The 20,173-nt window shown below is 43.0% G+C and overlaps 1 protein-coding gene across 2 annotated transcripts in view; it reads left to right on the plus strand.

Annotated features, from left to right (window-relative positions):
- Positions 1–18,997, plus strand: part of pkn1a (protein kinase N1a) — a 53,518-nt gene extending 34,521 nt beyond the window's left edge. For both annotated transcript variants that reach the window (XM_069666765.1, XM_069666764.1), the window contains exons 3-23: positions 1,064–1,169; positions 1,491–1,639; positions 2,224–2,344; positions 6,106–6,251; positions 6,444–6,657; positions 7,853–8,047; positions 8,512–8,621; positions 8,737–8,880; positions 10,409–10,484; positions 11,153–11,288; positions 11,552–11,636; positions 11,994–12,073; positions 14,101–14,176; positions 14,336–14,427; positions 14,805–14,981; positions 15,626–15,688; positions 16,342–16,418; positions 16,509–16,651; positions 16,804–16,911; positions 17,136–17,216; positions 17,338–18,997. In XM_069666765.1, the coding sequence (XP_069522866.1) occupies positions 1,064–1,169; positions 1,491–1,639; positions 2,224–2,344; positions 6,106–6,251; positions 6,444–6,657; positions 7,853–8,047; positions 8,512–8,621; positions 8,737–8,880; positions 10,409–10,484; positions 11,153–11,288; positions 11,552–11,636; positions 11,994–12,073; positions 14,101–14,176; positions 14,336–14,427; positions 14,805–14,981; positions 15,626–15,688; positions 16,342–16,418; positions 16,509–16,651; positions 16,804–16,911; positions 17,136–17,216; positions 17,338–17,541 (2,583 nt within the window). In that variant the 3' untranslated portion in view covers positions 17,542–18,997. The remainder of the gene's footprint in view (positions 1–1,063; positions 1,170–1,490; positions 1,640–2,223; positions 2,345–6,105; positions 6,252–6,443; positions 6,658–7,852; positions 8,048–8,511; positions 8,622–8,736; positions 8,881–10,408; positions 10,485–11,152; positions 11,289–11,551; positions 11,637–11,993; positions 12,074–14,100; positions 14,177–14,335; positions 14,428–14,804; positions 14,982–15,625; positions 15,689–16,341; positions 16,419–16,508; positions 16,652–16,803; positions 16,912–17,135; positions 17,217–17,337) is intronic.
- Positions 18,998–20,173: the final 1,176 nt, after the last annotated feature.

Here is a 20,173-nt window from a genome sequence, read left to right on the forward strand (position 1 = left end):
ACCGGTGGATCGTCGAATCTTCAGGTCTGCAGTCGACATTTCAAACCTGATGAGTTTGAACGAGACATGACATCAGAGGCGGGCGTCCTAGATTGAGGAAGTGTAGTTTAGCGAGCTCCCCAAGCTAGGCAGAGGTTTTCCAGGGCCCATCGTAGAAGCGGAAAGCGTCCAAAGACACAGAGCAAAATTAGCTTCCCATAATGATAGCAAGTTTGTCCTTTATTGACTTTGTATTGGAGTTTCTGAACACAAATGTCTTTTTTGTAAGGCAGGGCAACAATGTCACGCAGATTCACATATTAACTTTCCAATACTGACCAGTACAGCTGCTGGGCACCAGATGTCTGTCTGAACGTCAGCAGTTAAAGGGTTAAAATGTTTGCTCATAGGCAGTTGAAGGTATTAAAGGAGGAATGAGTTTTATAAGCAAAACAAAGTTCCAGGAAACAGGAAAACAAAAGGAACAGAATCACCACTTTGACCACACGGAAGCATCTTTCTCATCTGTTTTTATCACCTTATATTCTTTTTTATGCTGTCTGAGAATTTAACAGAATGTGTCTCGAGATGCATTTCTTCTTCTTGGTACTATAAATGTTTTTTTTACAGAAAAGGAACATGAGGAACATGAACTGGTGAATTTAAATTCACAACTGCAGCTCTCTGAAAGTTAATGCACTTGTCTTTCGTTTCGTAAACAAATGATTGATGCTGAAGTGTTTCCTGAATGCTGCCTGCAATGTAGAGACTATAGGTATAAGATATTAACACCTACCTATTTATGTTTGCTTTAGTCGGACAGTGTAAGTTTGTATTGGCATACTGCTGTTTAAAAGTCAGGAATTTTAAAAGGAAAGGCACAACAGTTAATTTAGGACTAATGTCACCTGTTTGTTTGCCTGCTTATTTATCTTTCAGAACGACACATCCATATCGAGCATATTAACGAAGAGCATCAAAGTAGAAAGCTCCTCAAGAATCTGATCAAGTGTTATAAAGAGTACAGTGAATGATAAGTAACATTCCTGTTTAACATAACATGTGCTTCTGCTTTGCTCTGCAGGTGGACAGTCAGTTGCGTACTTCTAACCGCAGGCTGGACAACCTTCATGCTCAGCTGCAAGAACTGGACGCTCACATTGTGGTGAAAGGAGGAGAGGAGAATAAAGGTATGTATGTGTGTGAAAAAAGTGACACCACTGCTGTCAAATCTACTTTGTCCTTGGGCTCCTTTGTGTCTGATTTAAGCTTTTTGTCCCTTGCCAGCTGGTAAAACTTCAAATCAAAAGCACAGCAGTTACAGAGTCCTCAGATCTGTTCCCACTATCAAGGATATTAACCCTGTATATGCTGCAGCAGAATTCAAGGATAAAACAATATTATTTTGACAGTACATTTAATCCTCCTGAGAGTATTTTCACTTTAGGGCGCACCGTGTGAACCTTCATCTTGTTGCTTTTTATATCAAGTCTTTTTCCTTCCCTCCACAGATGAGTGTCCTCAGTCTCCCGGGGCCGAGAGTCGTACGTCAGCTCACAAGGAACGCATCGCTGCCCTGGAGAGGCAGCTCAACATCGAGCTCAAGGTCAAACAGGGGGTTGAAAACATGATCCCCATCTACTCCAATGGATCCACCAAGGTACGGGACTTTATCCTTACACACACATTCACACACCTGAACACTTACAGAGCAGACGTCATTGACAACACACATACATTTTGAAGTTTGTTAAAAGAATTTGATCCTCATCAACAAGGTGCAGAAGTGAAATAATAGACACACAGAGAGAGCTGTAAAGAACACTTATATGGTGTGGTACACACGATGCCCCTCCCCCAGTTGTCTGATAATTGACAGCGTGTGTCCGTGTGCATCTTTATAATCCACAACCTTGCCATCTGCTGACTCAGGTTATAATCTCTAAATGTGTAGAGACATACAAAAATCCTTCCCGTATGCACACATGTCATCACTTTATTACTTTAAAAATCCCCCCCCCCCCCCCCTTTTGATGCAGCTTCTGTTTCACCTTTCCATTCGACCTTGCTCTCACACTTTCACTTCTTTCTGTTTCACTGCATGAAGGCGGTAAAATGCACATTTTAAAAACCGTTTTAATCAATCAACTGAAATGAAAGAAAGGTATTGCTCAGAGCTTTCTAGTATAATAACAATAATATTTACCCTCCTGCTTCTCCGTGTCGTGCCTTTGCTTCTCTCAGGATAAGAAGATGCTGCAGACGGCTCAGCAGATGCTGCAGGACAGTAAGACCAAAATTGACATCATCCGAATGCAAATCCGCAAGGCTGTGCAGGCCACCGAGCACAACGATGACACACAGGGTGAGTTTGAGCAGCCAGATACATGCGTGAATGCAAAATACTTATGTTGACATGGTAACAGTGATACAAAACACACATGTGGTTATTGTTTTCAACCCCTCCCAAGTTACATATTCCACAGAGGCTTTTGGCCTCTCTCAATAAAAAGGACAAAAAATAGAAATAAAGAGAGAGTGTGCTAATGCTAACTGATAGCTAACGGTGATGTTAGCTTGCTAATAGGAAATGTTTGCTAGCTACTTTTAGCTAGCAAACACTGACGTTACACGGTAATGTTAGTTAGTAATTGGTTGCATGCTAACTTTAGCTGTTGTTACTTAGTTGTTGGCACATAATGAGTTATCAAACATGGCCTGATGTTCCTCTGGAAAAAGTCAAAATACTGTTGATACTGTGCACTCTATATAAAACAGACAAAAAGCGACATATATTGAACAAAAATACAAGTGTTTTGACCAGATTGCTGTAATTATTTTTAGTCAGAACATTTTTAGTACACCTGTCAGAGAAAATTGAGACTCAAGTATCACACTGTTCAGTTTATGACAGTGGTCACCTGGCACTGACAGGACGCTCCTCTTCATCTCTCCATCCCCATGCGATCTGCGGTCTCGCTCTCTTTGTTCTCTGCATGTCATAAACATGTTTGTCCTGAGCAGCAGCTGCAGACAGCAGACTCTCAGCCGCACAAACAGATCAATAAAGAGCCCGCTCAATGTGTTCACATCTCTCTCTGCCTCAGTTTTATGAGGAATAAGGTAAAGAGGAGGGTCAGGATTGATTCACTGTACACTGTGTGAAGTCCTGTGTGTGTTTTATTTCTGAGTGAGTGATACAAAGCCTATTTAATGGCCCACCTGGCACATTATCACAATCAATCAAATTCACACAAAGATGGACTCAAAGAGAATCCAGCACAACAACAAAAGCACCGGCAGATGAAAAATCTCTTTCACACACACACAGGTGATGTCTCGGCAGGTGATGTGTTCATGCACCTGAAGTTACAATCAAAATGTGATGTCCTATTCTCTTCTTCCTGACGCACACTCACTTTGTATGTTGTGGCGGAGTGATCAAAGCCATCAGAGCAGGTGAATGAGTTTCTATAGGACCCTGAGTGCTGTGGACCATTATGCCCCCCCCTGCTGGGAAAACAGGCTGATTGATTATGTTCCTGGGAGGTGGGTGGTTTGGAAAAATGCAGCAGGGGAGCAGGGAATGAGATTGTGTGAGGGGAGGGAGGGAAATAAAACACAGATTTTAAAGATGGTGGTTTCCCCTTTGGCTGTCTGTTCCTCTCTGCTCATGCCAGACTGATGCCACTGATTGGCTATTAAAAAAGTGAGTGTCTTTTATAATTAGAAGATAATTACTATGTGGAAGGATTTTTATATCCCCGTGTGTCCCCACAGAGTGGTAAACCTACTGGCTTTTTATTGGTCTGAAGCCCCTTCCACCGCTGTAATGTGAAACAACACTGTAATAGATGTTAAAGATCAGACTGAGCCGCAATGTCTCTGTGCTTAAAGAGAAACTCGCAGAACGCTGGTTTAGCTCAGTTGGTAGAGCAGGCACAATATGTACTAGAGATAGACCGATATGGTTTTTTCAGGGCCGATACCGATACCGATTATTAGTAGTCAAGGAGGCCGATAACCGATATTTGACGCCAATATTCATTTGCAGTAAAAGTGAAAATATTGGCGTCAAATTTTGAATAATACAAACTCTTATGTACAGAGGCTACAGTCCTCGACGCACTGATCGCAGGTTCAACTCCCGTGCTGCCGATCATTTGGTGCATGTCATTCCCCACTCTCTACTCCCCACATTTCCTGTCTCTTCAGCTGTCCTATCAATAAAGGCAAAAAAATCTTTAAATAAAACAAAATAAAAAAAAGGGAATCTCGCACTGTATATACTCATAAAAGTCTGCTAACGCATGCTGCTACTGCTCCAGAGGGAGCTGTTTCAAGTCTAATAAACTGCCTCAAGTGAGGTCACTTGAGTCATCATCAGTTGGGATTGAAGACTACAAGCTTGTTGTGTACTTTGCTCCTTAGCTCTGCTCAACACCGGCAGCTCGAGGCTACACTAGGTGCTACTAGCATGACACACACGTCTCATTAGCTGCGGCCTTTAGTCAAGTTGAATTGTGGGTAATGTAGGCACCAGTCTTTGACAAGGAGGAAGAATATGTGGAATAAAAAAGAGGATTTCTCATCCACTTTGAAATGTCCAACGCGAGTCAGGCAGGGTTATAGGAGTTCCAAGCTAAATCTGTGGTCTCGTGAGCAAAGATTGAGTGATTCTATTTTGCACAAATACATGTATACAATACACATGTTCCCGTGCATGCCTTTCTTCATCATCTCTGTAGGCTATTGTAAAAGAAACCTGCATATAAGTTTTCTCCTTCTTCTATCTTCTTCTTTCGTGCTGGTGCCCCATGTAGTCTGTGGGTCCCTCCTGGTTAATCAGTATCTTTCTTTTAAACCACACACACACACACACACACACACACACACACACACAGGCACAGGCACACACACACACACAGGCACACACAGGGGTTGTGTGTATAGTGTACACAGACAGACAGTCTCCAGGCACCACACCCGGTGGAGGGGTCATCTAGCAGGGCCTGGGCTCCAGGCAGAACACCTTATTAGGAGATAAAAGCACCCACATCCATTCCCAACCCCACCTCCCTCCTCTCCTTTCTTCCTCCTCCCGGTTCATGCAGCGTTTTTGAGCAGTCATAAGAATCATATTTAATCACTCCCCTGTGTCCTTCTGTCCTTCCTCCTAACTAACTCCACATTTGCAAGTCAAATGCACCTTTTTAAAAGCTATTAATACTTTTGTCCTTTTCCTTATCTCTCCTCTTCCCATGTCTGCGTGCTCCATTGTTTCCATTTGTTTCCCACTGTGAAACCTGCTACTGAGCCATTAAGCTAACCACTTAGCTGTGATTGTGCTTCACGGCTGCTGCTCTGAGGCTGACCCCGTGTCTGTTTATGTAGGTGAGGGAGCTTGAGAGTGTTTTAGCAGTTTGACTGATAACATTACACCTAATTTGCTGCTTTAATCTTGTTACTGCTACCAGGGCTTTTTATTTTATGGGTCAGATAAACAATTGTCAGGTGCTTCAGTTTCATTCTGAAGTGGTTTTAGTCTACAGTGGAGAGTGTCTGGAGGTATGAAGCTTATATAACACACTTTTCTTCAGCCTTCAGCCTTTTTGTAGGTTTTCACTCATGTGTTGTTGTTCTGTGATTTAAACTTAAAACTTTAATATAATTTAATTGAAATCTCACTAAAAGTATATCACAAAAAGAGAGAGAGAAACCGAACAGGGTTTTGTTTGCTCCGTTTGCTTTTAAAGATGGAAATGACGAAGCCATTTGTAATCAGAGGTTGTAACTTAAGTTAATGTTGTTTCCTGGGAAACATTCAGAGGCTGTTTACCTCCCTCAGAGCGCTGCTAATGTTCTCTTTGTCTCACTCTTGTGTAATGCATGACATGCATTAAGGCATTAACCTTACTTCATATGCCCAGGGGAGTTTCCTCTAACACACTGCTGCCAAAACAAAAGACTGAAGTCTCACTGTTCACCTGCCAAGATCAGACTACAGAATATAACTGCATAAAAGGGTGCAGGTTTGATCAAAGGAGCGTCCTGCACCTTTACAGCCTCAGATGAAAAGTGTAAAGTCGCCCATTCTGATGCAGTTTGTCCGTCTCAACGCTGCAGGTAACCATGACCTCTGCGGGGTGGAGCTGAGGATTGAAGAGCTGAGGCATCACTACAGGGTGGAACATGCTGTCGCTGAGGGGGCCAAAAATGTGCTCAGGCTCCTGGGGGCCAGCAAGGTCCAGGATAAGAAAGCCCTGTCTGAGGTTTGATCAGAATCATGTCCATACATACATAAGCATCTTCTGTGAAAAGCTCTTCTCTTTATGGGTCCAGCATAGACAAAGAATACTAAAAGCACTGTCCTATCTGACTATGAGGTCAGATAGGACAAACAATGTAAGCAGCCCCCCTGTGGATGTGAATGTGTAAATCTGCTCTGTGACGACGCTCTGCAGGCGCAGTCTCGCCTGAGCGAGGCGTCTCAGCGGTTGGACCTGCTGAGAGACTCTCTGGACCAGCGTCTGTCAGAGCTGCCGGAGGACCATCCCAAAGCCAACGTCATCAAAGAGGAGCTGGTCCTGGCCTCCTCTCCTGCCTTCAGCTCCCGCCACGGCGCCCCCTACCTCCACAACCAGTACAGCACCCTCAACAAACCCTCACCCCTCACAGGTACGTGAAAAACACAAGGCTTAGAGCTTGAGAATGTGCATGAAATCAGTGAGACATAGACTGCTGTTTGTATCAAAGACATGCATTTAATATTGACAACACTGTTAATAACTTACTGACAAAACACTGAGGAGAAAAAAGATCAGTGCTTCCTGTTGCCAAGGATGTTCTAATAAAAGTTTAGAAGTGTGTGTCTAAACAAAAGATAACTTGTGTGCTGCCCCCACATTTACCCCTCTGATTCATTTCACAAAGAACTCTACAGAGTACCAGAGGGGTGACACGGGGCCTCTTCTACCATGATCAAATATATAAGGTCAACAATAAGTGTATATAGAATTGGATTTGTTCAGTGATCTTTTACACCGATCAGCCATAACATTATGACCACGGACAGGTGAAGTGAAACACATTTATTATCTCGTTACAGTTGCACCTGTCAGTGGTTGAGGTATGTTAGGCAGCAAGTGAACACTTTGTCCTCAAAGTTGATGTGTTGGAAGCAGGAAAAATGGGCAAGCGTTAGGATGTGAGTGACTTTGACAAGGGCCAAATTGCAATGGCTAGACGACTGGGTCAGAGCATCTCCAGAGCTGCAGCTCTTGTGGGGTGTTCCCGGTCCCAGGATAATGCGTCCTGCCACACTGCAAACATGGTTCAGGATTGGTTTGAGGAACACGACGACGAGTTCAAGGTGCTGACTTGGCCTCCAAATTCCCCAGATCTCACTCCTATCGAGCATCTGTTGGACAAGTCCGATCCACAGAGGCCCCATCTCGCACCTTACAAGACTTAAAGGATCTGTTCCTGACGTCTTGGTGCCAGATACCCCAGCACACCTTCAGAGGTCTAGTGGAGTCCATGCCTCAACGGGTCAGGGCTGTTTTGACGGCAAAAGTGGGACTTACACAATATTAGGCAGGTGGTCATAATGTTATGGCTGATCAGTGTGTAGTTATATGTGGAGGTTATAATGGCTGTTCATTGATTTTCCGGCAACTTATCTTGATTGCTCTTTACGTGGAACCATTTATGTCTATTTGTGGGAGACAGCATCCAGCTTTTAGAGATGCTTCTCATCTTTGTAAATCGATTAATAAATGCAGATGTATTTTTGTGTTCACATAGATTCTTAATTTATTCATCTCCGGTCTGATGTTCTTGCCTTAATTGACTTGTTTCCCTCTGACTCCAGGTACCTTACAGGTGCAGCTGCTGGGCTGCGTGGGGCTGTTGGAGGTGGTCCCTGGACGCAATAAAGGCACTGCTGTCACGCTGCCGTGCTACAGCCCCGGAGACACCCGGTCCTTCATGAGAGGCAGCAAAGGACTGTACGGGCGGAGCGGCTCCGTGAGCGGGAAGACGCCCAGCAAGACAGACGAGCTGTGCTGTGAGTCATCCTGTTAATGTGTGTGTGCGCGTGCGTGTGTGTAGGCCTTAGTTTCATCTGATAATGTTAAATAACTAACAAGGAAATTGTATTTTTTCTGTACTTTTCAGCTCAGTGCACCTAATCTGTACAGAGCATATGAGCTAGCTGTCACCTTCACTTTAGGTTGCTGAGGTAAAGTGCTGCAGAGCTCACACATAATGGCACAGCAGCATCAGCAAGTTTAGCTGGATTGCTTCAGGACCCTGAGTCGGCATTTCACGACCGGCTTTCTTTAAGGTCTTGCAACTTCTGCCGTGTCTCAAAGGAAATTAATGACAGTCGTTAATCAATACTTAAATTATATTATCGTAGTGTGAGCACACTGTAGCTTGCACTTCCACAGCAGTCAGAGTGCCAGATACCGTATAGGAATGTCACTTATGGAGGAGATCCAATTTACTGATGTGTGTGTGTGTGTGTAGCTGAGGTGAGTGCTGTGCTGAAGCTGGATAACTCAGTGGTGGGTCAGACTCCCTGGAGGACTGTGGGAGAACAGGCCTGGGACCAGACCTTCACTGTGGAGCTGGAAAGGGTCAGTACATTTACACACACACACACACACACACACACACACACAGAGAGTGCATTTGACTTTGAAGTCAAACAGCTTTTCTACGTCTGACGACTGTTGTGTGTCTGTGTTTTAGACGAGAGAGATGGAGATTGCTGTTTACTGGAAGGACTATCGCTCGTTGTGCGCTCTGAAGTACCTGAAGCTGGAGGAGTTCCTGGACAACCAGAAACACACGGTTCAGCTGGAGCTCGAGCCTCAGGGCCTGCTGCTGGCCGAGGTACACACACACACACACACACACACACACACTGAGACAAACTCTGAGAAAGACGCACACTTGAGGTCCACTACAGCCAGTATTTCTAACTGTTTTTCAGTAAAAGTTCTGTCTCAACTAAAGAGTGGGGATGTGTTTACTAATCGGATGTAATCCATCTTCATGGCAACAAGTTGATAGTTTTAGCATATGCGATAAATTAGGATTTTAAATTAACATGGTGGACTTTTTTGACGGATTGGCTGCTAGCATCCCCGGCGCTGATGCTGCTATAACCTGGCTGTGGCATCCAGGGGTTGGTGCTTACTAGTCCCTGACCTTCCTAACACTCCCCTCTTGCTTAACGCCTCCGAACCTGCCTGAATCCGTCTTGTCTTTATCATCCATAAAGTGTTCTGAGATTACTTTTGTTATGATTGGGTGCTTTATAGTTAAAAATTGATCGAGTGCGGTTGGAATTATTCTGTTTTAGCAACATCACAAAATTGTTCGTACCTTTAAGCACAAATGAAGTCAGTTGTCAAAAAATATTTAGTTATCACTGTGGCAATCTGGGATCCCATCGGCTATAGTCTGAGACGATAAAGTCTCTGGGGACACCGGTGAACGTGCCGGGCGGTAAGCAATAAACGACTTCCCGTCAAGACTTCCTTTTCCGCGTGCTGCATTGTTACAGACAGAAACTGTTTTCTTGTGACTTACTTGTTATTAACGGGTCTTACCTTTGCTGAAATTTCAATATCATGATGCAGATTTGTAAGAAGTGAAAATTCAAGCTTTGTCAGGTCTGTCCTCAAGAGGTGAAGAACACTTTAAAATGCTCGTTTGTTGAACAGAAGTGGGATCGATCTTTCGCATTCAAGGAAGTCGGGAACGCTGAACGGCTTGTGTGACACAGTGTCAAGAATATTCATTCAAGTTAGATTTTAGATCTAGATCAGATTGTTAGCTGAACTTACATGCAGATGTCTGTTTATAGAAATGAATAAGAAGCTAAATTGTCGTCAGATGACGCTGATGGGAGCAGGGATGGCATTACGGCGGATTACGTTCCGCCTGCATACGCCGCAGCCTGCTGATACGTGATTGGTCAATATTACTCAGACTACAAGCCTAGTTCAAACAGAACACTTACCTTCCCGGAAATCCACGTCCCTGCCTTTCTATGTAGAATCTGTAAATAGTGATTATCACTGTGGCAAACAAAGATTTTAGGGAATGACTCAGACAAAAACATAAAAATACTGCAATGGGGCTTTAACAACAAAAAAAGGAAGTGCCTCAAAGGTGGACACAGATGCCCTTGTATACATGACCCTGCAAGAGCTATAAATACACAAAGATATTCAAATGTGCGCATTTTCACCTGCCCACACACAAGCTGTCACATGCACCTGTGCTGAAAAACACTGCTTTGATACATCACACTTGAAAGGTTCAATCATCTGGGTGTGATGTCTGAAATAAAATGTGTGTGTGTGTGTGTACTTTCCGTGTTTTCATGTGTGTGTATCTGTCTGTTTTCCAGGTGACCTTCTTTAACCCGGTCATTGAGAGAGTTCCTCGCTTGCAGAGGCAGAAGAAGGTCTTTTCTAAGCAGCAAGGTGAGGAGGAGACGGAGGACAGAGCAGGAAGGAAACGCAGTAACAAATTGCAGAAAATAATGACACTGCTTTTCTAAATTGCCAGCTGAGTAATGTTTACAAAGACATTAACAAACAGCTGATGAGCTTCAACTGTTTTTAACTGTTTAAACAACAGAACAAGAATTGCATTGCTGTTAGTCAGTACCAAATTTAAATTTAAACCACAGCACCATCTAGTGGTGGAAAGGCGAATATCATCTTTTTTTTCTTGATGATGAAACTTTATTTAAATGTAGCACAACAAAGATGGAAAGTACCTCACTTTTACAAATTTTGAATCAGAGATATTAAAATAAAATATAAAAGATGGAAGACGCAGAAAGACAAAGACACTCGGATGACCAATGAGGATCAGTTTCCTATTTTCCCGTGACCATGGACGTTTTGGGTTTCTTTAACTGTAATTTAAATCCCTGCACTCTCATGGTTTGTTCCTAATTGTTTTTTACCATAACGATCCCAACTGTAATATAAGCCAGATCTCTGCGCTTGAGACTCTAGACTATGAAAAATCCGATGTAAAAATGGTGAAATTGTAGAACTTTCCTCAGAGAAAGTGTGCATGATTGATGGTGATCTGCTGTGTAGAAGTGACTCAATATGTGTGCACGGACGTGTGTCTCCAGGCAAGGCCTTCCTGCGGGCTCGTCAGATGAACGTGGATATCGGGACGTGGGTGAGGCTGCTTCGAAACGCCATCCCCAGCGCCAACAACTCAGGAACCTACAGCCCCCACGCGCACAGCCTGAATCTGAACTCTGGGTAAGACTCTCACGCACACACGGATACACTCGTCACAACATCTGCGCGTGGTGTTTGATAGCTGTCAGTCAGACTGTCCTATCAAACACGGCAGTGCTCCTTGAACCTTTTTCCTTGTGTTTCCTGGCAAAGTTAAAAGCACGTGATGCTTTCTCTGCCCCACGTCTAACAACCCTTCTGTGTGTGTGTCTGTTCATTTGTCCGTCTGCATCACCGTGTTGTGGTGTCTGTTTTGTTTGTTTGTGTCTGTGTGGATTTTTCAGGGAGGTCTCAGTGGAGAAGTTGAGTTTGGACAGCGACTCTCCGATGAGAGGCGATTACAAGAGAGACACGGACACACACACCCCGGTGAGACAGGCAGAGAGAGAGGAAGCGCGTGTGTGAGGAGGGGGTCTACTGCAGTAAATGTTAGCTGTTAGCTGTAGGATGAAGGAAATCTGTTCGCCATGAAAGTAAAGTTTTATATGGTTAATAGCAAAATGTCTATAACCGTCCCTCAACCAGGTTTTTTTATACGTTTTATTTTACTTTGTATTCTTACTCTGTAGCAGTTTAAAGTACAGAGCTCCGTCTCAGTGGAAGGCTGTGTGTCTGTCACCTCCAAACTATTGTCATGGTGTCGTGTCATCCTGTATCCTCATCTGTGTCTGCATGTCTCTCTGTGTCTTCTCCTCTGTGTTTCTTTCCTCGCACGTCCCCCATCAGGACCGACCGCCCGTCATCGAGCCCTTCTCCCCCCGAGACCTCACCCCCGAGTGCCCTGTCCGAACCCCGCCTGTCAGCAGGTACACACATGCACAGAAACACTGCATTCTTATTGATATTATTACTGCAACCCTATAAAGACCTTCTTCACTAAAGACATTTGACGTGTTGCTGCACTGATGTAAATAATGAAAGTAAAAGGTTTAAGATAATCCTTTATTGATCCACGGAGGGGAAATTCGGGATGGCTGAGTTCCACTTGGCTTCAGTTTCATGGTTTTGATGTTGAATGTCTGCTGTGAAAAAGGTCTTTTCATTAGCATGAGAATATTAGATTTAGATTTAGTGTCCACGTCATCCTTGAAAAATTCTTCTGTCATGTATTCTTGGGTTGTTTTCCCATACATCCATCAGTAAGCGGGACACCTTTAGAGGATGTCCACTCAGATTCAAGGAGGAACTGATTAGATTTTGGTGGTCCAAGGTAAAAGTGGGATCTCCAAAAGAACATTTTTAACCATAACTGAAGAATTCATATGGTAAATGACACTATTCCACACAAAATGTCTAATATGATAAAACCCAAAAGTCAAAGGTCAGCTTTACTGTCGATGTAATGCCCTGGAAAAACATATTTCTTTGCAGTTTCCCCACCCCATTCTTATGAACACTGCAACTCAACTTCAACTTTATTTTGTCCCCTCAAGCGGCAATTGGTTTTGCAGCAGAAAAGTACAGAAATACATAAGAACATAACTGTGAAGGGAGGCGGGGGTGCAACGGGTACAGTGGGCCAGGGGACAACAACAGTAGGCACAGTAGCTAGCAGAAGAATGAATAAATACACAAAGAAGATAACAAGTGCAGGACAAGAATAAATACACAAGGAGAATCAAATTCACCGGACAAGAGTAAATGAGGGGGAGGATAAAAAGGTAACGGTATCTCCTTCCCTGCCTAGCATTTAAAAGGGAAATCGCTGTGGGGATGAAGGAAACTTGTACCTGTTGTTCTTCATGGGTGGAAATGAAGTTTTCTTTCATGCCCACAGCAAACTCCCTGGAAATCATTTACAGTACCACGCTTCAGGCTGCCTGCAGAGAGCGTGGAAGTGGTTTACTGTGGTATCCAGTGTTGTGTTCCCTACTGGTTTTTGAACCAACTGGTATCCCTAAACCAGCGATCGCTGTGTTTTCAACTGCAAGAGCTGTAGTCTGCCTCTGTCACCAGATTCCTGTCGCATCTGGTATAAACTGCGACGAAAATCCTCGTATAAGTGAGCACTTCACCAGAGCCTCTTATGAAACTAAACATTATTTTTGCAGGCTCGAGTGAGATGGATTTGATCTCGCCTGGGTACAAGCATACACGTCCTCCCCTCCTTTTCTTCATGAAACTACGGTTATATTAACCACTACATTACAGCTGACATTACTACACTACGCATTACGACAAATAAATACTTGTTAACAGTGACGCTCTAACTCAGGTAACAGTTTAAATACACACCGTTTATGTGATGTCAGTTTATGACCCCTTAAGTCACAAGATGGGGACGTTCATCAAGTAAGATAATGACAGACATGAGAGGACTCTCATGTAGACCTTTAACTTCTATTATTTTTTTTAATTTGGGCTCTTAATAGTATTAAAACTGTAAAGTATTTTTATTTCTAGTTATTAAAGATTCTATTGACGGCTATTCATCTGAAAGGAACTGCTTCATCCAGAAAGGGGCAGGGCGGCGACTTTTGGGCAACATACCCGGATGCTTTCATCTATAATCAACTTACCACATTTTGGTGGTCATAGGTCAAAGGTCACTGTGACCTCATGATTGCCCCATTCTGGTGAATGCCATATCTCAGTAAAACCTGGAAGGACAGAAAGTCCGGCCACAGTTACAGCGTCACTCTGAATCATACAAGGAACCTGCCTCTGGTTAACAAACAGTCACACTGTCATTCTGTGGGAAACACATGGGAGGATATGAACTGTAACTTCATTGGTTGGCTGAGGCATAAAACTGTAAGGTGGAAATTCTAGTCAGTCTATTATTTTTGGTATCCAGTGTAAATGTTTTGCTGACTGTGTGTTTTCTCTTCAGTAAGCAGAGGAAAGGTCCTCTGTCTCTGCAGGACTTCAGGCTGATCGCTGTGCTGGGCCGGGGACACTTTGGGAAGGTACACTATGGACAATGGACTTTTTAAACGCAAAAACATAACAATTTTATACGAGCAAAGGTCAAAGGAGGAGGACAAATATGCATATCTAGAAGCACTAGTTGAGCTTGTGTGTATTGAGTGAAACAAACTGACCTGTCGCTGCACGTCTGTCTCCAGGTGTTGCTGTCAGAATACAAGAAAACAGGCACGATGTACGCCATCAAAGCCCTGAAGAAAGGAGACATCGTGGCTCGGGATGAGGTGGAGAGGTGTGTGTTTCGACTCATCTTGTTCCTGTGTTTGTATGTTTGGTTGGCGTTTGTTAGCTCTGAACTCAAATGATACTTTTCACTGTGTTTAATATGTGCTGCTGCACTTTAAATCACTGTGATTATAGTTCATCTCGTCAACCAAAATTAGATTTAATTATGTGTAAACGTCTCATTTCTCCCTCCAATTTTTTTCTCTCTCCTACCCTCAAACCTCAATTTATTTCTCATCTTCTCCATCCTCCCATCTTTCCCCTCTATCCACCTACACTTACCGTTTGTCTTCCTCCTCTCAATCCTTACTCTCCTCCTTCCTTCTCTTCTTCACTTACCTCTGCATCCCTTCTTTGCACCTTTCCCTCTCCTTCCTCCTGCAGTCTGATGTGCGAGAAGCGCATCTTTGAGATCGTCAACTTGTCGCACCATCCCTTCCTGGTCAACCTGTTTGCGTGCTTCCAGACTCCGGAGCATGTGTGTTTTGTTATGGAGTACACAGCAGGAGGAGACCTGATGATGCACATCCACACAGATGTCTTCACAGAGCCACGGGCAGTGTATGTAACATCTTTATATTCAGACTTCTGCTTCTGTAAATGCATATTTTGTGTAGTTAAAGCCCCAATATGTCCGAACTTTATTGTAGTTTTGGAGGCAGTCGTTAAAGGATAGAAATCCACAGTCCTCTCTCTGTGCAAAATGTAACTCCAAAGTTCAACCATAGCTAACATGAGCCATCAGCAGTCCAAGTTCAAACCTGGCATTTAGTACTGAAAGGAAAGTTACTTTGAAATATATCCACTTCATTTTTCTGACTTCCAAAGCCTCATATTGGCTTCGGCTGACCTTCAGAATATATTTTTAAACAGAACAAGGACTGTGGAGTTTGTCCTCCATCTCTCACACAGTCAGGGTTTCCCCTACCACATGAACTAAAAAGCTGCACTAATCTAGCTACCCCATCTAGCTACCCCGCAACACTACAATATCTTAAATTCCCCTAGTCGGAGCCAGAGGGTGGATGCTGTGGTGGTGGGGCTGAAAGGTGAGCACAGTGCTGATTCAGGAAAGTAGGGTCATTGACAAAGCAGAGGGAAAGAGGGAAATCTTGCAGCTTCTAAGAAGCACCCAGTTAGGAGGGTGTGTTTGTCATGTGGTTTTGGAAAATGCATGTAATAATGTTGCTCTGGTTTGTCTCCAGGTTTTACTCAGCTTGTGTAGTTCTCGGACTTCAGTTCCTCCACGACAATAAGATTGTGTACAGGTGAGTGAAACTCAAACTAACTGCTTCCTTACATCCTTTGCTTTTAAAAAGGTATCTATGTCTACTGAAGAAGAAGAAGCAGATTAAGAAAAAAAAATCCATATAAATCTGTGGTCAAGATGTTAAACATGAGGAAGGCACCTCCGATCTCGTCCACTCACCTTAAAATTTGGTTCATAAGACGCACTTTTCATACATATTTTTTCATCCAAAGAAGTGGGCTGCGTCCTACATACCGGTGCAACCAATATACCAGTATAAGATGTGCTCTACTACCACACCCGTAGCTAGCAGGATTGCAAACTCGACATGGCGGAAACAGGTGGTAGGCTGTAATAATAATGATGAATGTGTTTCGAATGCAAATACATTGAAATAGTGTTTAAATAAGTTGAACACACGTTTATATTAATAAATAGCTATGGAAACCTTTTTTTCTCTCTGGGATGCCCACAGAAACAGACCGCGACTTATATTCTGGATTTTACGTGTTATCAGAAAAGACGTTGCAGACGAGGAGTTCTCTTTAGACTCTCATCAGTCTTGTTTGTATCTCTGTTAAACTCCTTGTGTACTCTCAGCTGCAGTTGGTGAAACACTGTAAAGAGACGCTCTGATTCTCACCTGCATCTTTCCCCCTCCCTCTCCTCCAGAGATCTCAAGCTTGACAACCTGCTGCTCGACACAGATGGTTATGTGAAGATCGCTGACTTTGGACTCTGTAAAGAAGGTGGATATGAGTGCTGGTCGACAGAATTGTTTTTGAGTCTCCTTAAAGCTTTCAGCCACAAACATTTAATCTCTCTGTCTCTGTGTGTAGGAATGGGCTTTGGGGACCGGACCAGCACATTCTGCGGGACTCCAGAGTTTTTGGCCCCGGAGGTGCTGACAGATACATCCTACACCAGGGCAGTGGACTGGTGGGGACTGGGGGTCCTCATCTATGAAATGTTGGTGGGAGAGGTGAGAAAAATGCACTGTCCACTTATTGTTATTAACACAGTGTCTCAGTATGTTTTTTGATACTTGCACAATCACTAACTTGTTTAACGTGGTTTCAAATCTCTAAAATTGATTAAATTAAATCAGGTGTGTGTTTGTGTGTCTGTGCTCAGTCTCCATTCCCAGGGGATGATGAAGAGGAGGTGTTTGACAGCATAGTGAATGATGAAGTCCGCTATCCACGCTTCCTGTCCACTGAGGCCATTGGCATCATGAGAAGGGTAAGAATACACGCACGCATACACACACACACACTCACTCCTGCTGACTTTATCACCCTTGAACAATACGTGACAAATGTTACACATACATACAAAACACTTAATCATCACCAACATAGCTGACAAACTGACACTTGCTTGCAGTCACAGAGGTCACACATTGATGATTTACTGTAATCTCCCCTCGTGTGTATGTGTGTTTGTATGTGCGTTAAAATGAGCAGCTGTTGAGGAGGAACCCAGAGAGGAGACTGGGCTCTGGTGAAAAGGATGCAGAGGAGGTGAAGAAGCAGCCGTTCTTCAGAGTAAGTCCACTTAAAGCCACCCGTTTTGTGTGTGTTTTTCACATGAGAGCAATAGAAGGTCAAATGAAGTGAAATTAATATTTTCGCACCTTTTTAATTATTTATCGTGCCTTCCCTCCAGAATGTGGACTGGGAGGCGTTGCTGCATAGGAAGGCCCCCCCTCCCTTCGTCCCCTCCATCGTCGGCAAGGAGGACGTCAGCAACTTCGACGAGGAGTTCACCACCGAAGCGGCGACGCTCACGCCTCCACGGGAGCCTCGCGTGCTCTCCCGCAAAGACCAGGAGAGCTTCCGTGACTTTGACTACGTCTCTGACCTCTGCTAGTGGGCCGGGGGGGCTCACAGACCTCGAGGAATGTTCGATTTTGAAGGCTTCACGGCGGTTTTGTCCGAGTGGAGGGACAGCCTCCTCTTGTTGTCCGTTGGTTACACTGTGAATGAGTGCGGGGAGACCGGAGGCTGTCGGTCTTTGTTTTGTGTGTCTGCTGCGTTTTAAAGATGGAGGACTGAAAAAATAAAAGCCGGGACGGGTAGCTAAGGGGGTAAAATTGTCTATCACAAAGGACGAACCAAGCCCCCCCCTCTTCAATCATTGTACAACACACCAGTGACTTGTGTATCTTTGCCTTTAAAATGCCTCCTCCCATCCTCTTATGTATCAATGTAGTCACGTGTGCAGCTGTGAGAGGAGGCGCTCGCTGTCTCTTTGTACTGTTGACTGTTTCGGGGTCGCTTAACGGCCTCTAATACCAATGCCTTACATTTGTATTTGTATTTGATCCACAGAGAAGCATTTTGTTTTTATTTTGTGACCCTCTGTGTGCAGGACGAGCGATCCGACGTGCTGCAGAAATACTCTCAACTTCAAAGGAGGATTTGTTTGCGAGACGTATGACGTTGCCGATCAGTCATGTTAGGAGAAATATGAGTGAACTACGGGGGAAAGAACCACTGTCTTACTTTTTAACTACTTTTTAAAATGTGCTGCTTGGGTATTAATTTCTGCAACAAATGTTTCATCAGCAATGTGCAAAGTAGTCATATTTATTGACAGCTGAGTCCTCAATGCATTGATCAACACCCACCACGTGTTTTTCCTCATTGGAGTACTTTGCATAATTTGATATAAACTGGTGTAGCACACATACGAATCACAACCACCAGCATTAGAGCTACGTGGCAAGCAGGTAGATTAATTGTTCCTGAATTTGAAAAAACACTAAGACTTGACGTACAAGTAACAAGTTACAAGTAGTAACCGTGTCCACTGAGAGACAAAGTCATGCAGTTTTGTACATGCTACATGAAGTAAGCAGTTTCCCACCAGGACTAAAGACTCTCCACTGTGGTCACCGCAGGGACTGTTTCCCATCACAGCGGTCAGATCTTCTTTGTTTCAGCCGAATCTGATTGACATCTTAGTGATTTTGGAAAATCTGTGTGGCTACAAGCACAACAAACCTCATTAGTCACTTTTCCACAGAAGAAGCATTCATAGCTTCGTGCAGCGAGCTCTGCCTCAGAGTCCCAGCTAACTAGTTCTCTTGGCAATACGTTTCCAAATGAACAATAATTTAATTTGAGGGAAGCAGAATGATAAATGTTGGAAAATATGAGCCAGCGCTCTAAACTTCCATAACACTCGAGCATTTCTGAGTACGGAGGTTTGTTGTGAAGCTGTGCGTATGATGGTGTGGCTTTTACTTCTCCTGTGTATGACAATACAAACCCATGTGAGAGTATGAGAAGACTTATTTTATAAAGAAAACATGGAGTGAATATTTACGTCTGTGTATTGTTTTTATTGATATGGGAGTGTTTCGTGCATAACTAAGGAGGAGTTCAAGTACACATACAGAAAGTAAGCATTTTGAATGAATGTGTCAGAATCTAAACTTTGCTTTGCAATAATCCAATGTTTGTCAACTTTCAGTGGACTTGGGTCATTTTAATATGATCATATGTCATATTTTTATGTGACTATAATCACTAAACAACAATCAAGTTTATTCTGTTTATTTCAAAGATCAAGCCTATGAAAATGTATAAAACTTTTCATTGAAACTTGCCAGAGCCAACCATGGCATCTTATGAAAAAACAATACATTAAAAATTATACAAAAAAAGCATAGAAAAATCTTATGTGATGTGGTCAAACCAGCGAAAGTCTCGCATAATAAATGACTGCAATAATTAATCCCTTTTCACAAATCTTAAACAAAACAGTGGAACACAATATTCAACATCAGATTGATTATCTATATAGGAAAGGAAAAACAACTACTTCTTCATTGAATACAGTTTATTCAATGGTGAATCTGCGTGTTTAAAAAGAAAAAGTAAGCCGTCCAGTTCTACTCTTTCATGGAGAAACAAAAGAAAGCAGGTCAAGACAGTGATGGAATGTAGAGCTTTATAACATCTCCACCATTTAACACTTTAAAAAAACAGTGAATAGAAACCGTCTCCCAGAGCTCAAAGTTGTTTTAAACAATCAAAAGGTCCAAAAATGTTACATAACTTCAGTAATAGATTTGGGCCGAACTCATGGATCTGTGAAGTAGGAATCTTTGTCAGAAACATTTATTAATGGTTGTTTACATTATTTGAATTTCATGGTGTAGTAAATTCCCAATAGGTATGCTCCTATGTTAGAAGGCTCAGGCTGCTTTAATGCAGTAAATTGCATGCTAAGCCATTTTCAACACATGAATTGCTGATTCTTATAAATTAGTATAAATGTCAATATTTCATTCATCTCATTTCATTGATGTGTTTCATCAAAGTAAATTATAGCTTTCATCTAAAAAAAAAACGAGTTTTGCTTTTTACTTGTAAGCTTCTGAGTTTGAATATGCTTTCAAACTGAACAAATAACTTTGCTGATGAAGATCTTGTTGATGTAGTCGAAAGAGCCAGAACAAGCTAAGTCAAGAATTAATATGTCAAGTTTGACT

This window comes from Semicossyphus pulcher, unplaced genomic scaffold (genome assembly GCF_022749685.1).
Source record: "Semicossyphus pulcher isolate SPU_LCO1_2020_fin unplaced genomic scaffold, fSemPul1.0.p SCAF_17, whole genome shotgun sequence".
NCBI classification, from domain to species: domain Eukaryota; kingdom Metazoa; phylum Chordata; class Actinopteri; order Labriformes; family Labridae; genus Semicossyphus; species Semicossyphus pulcher.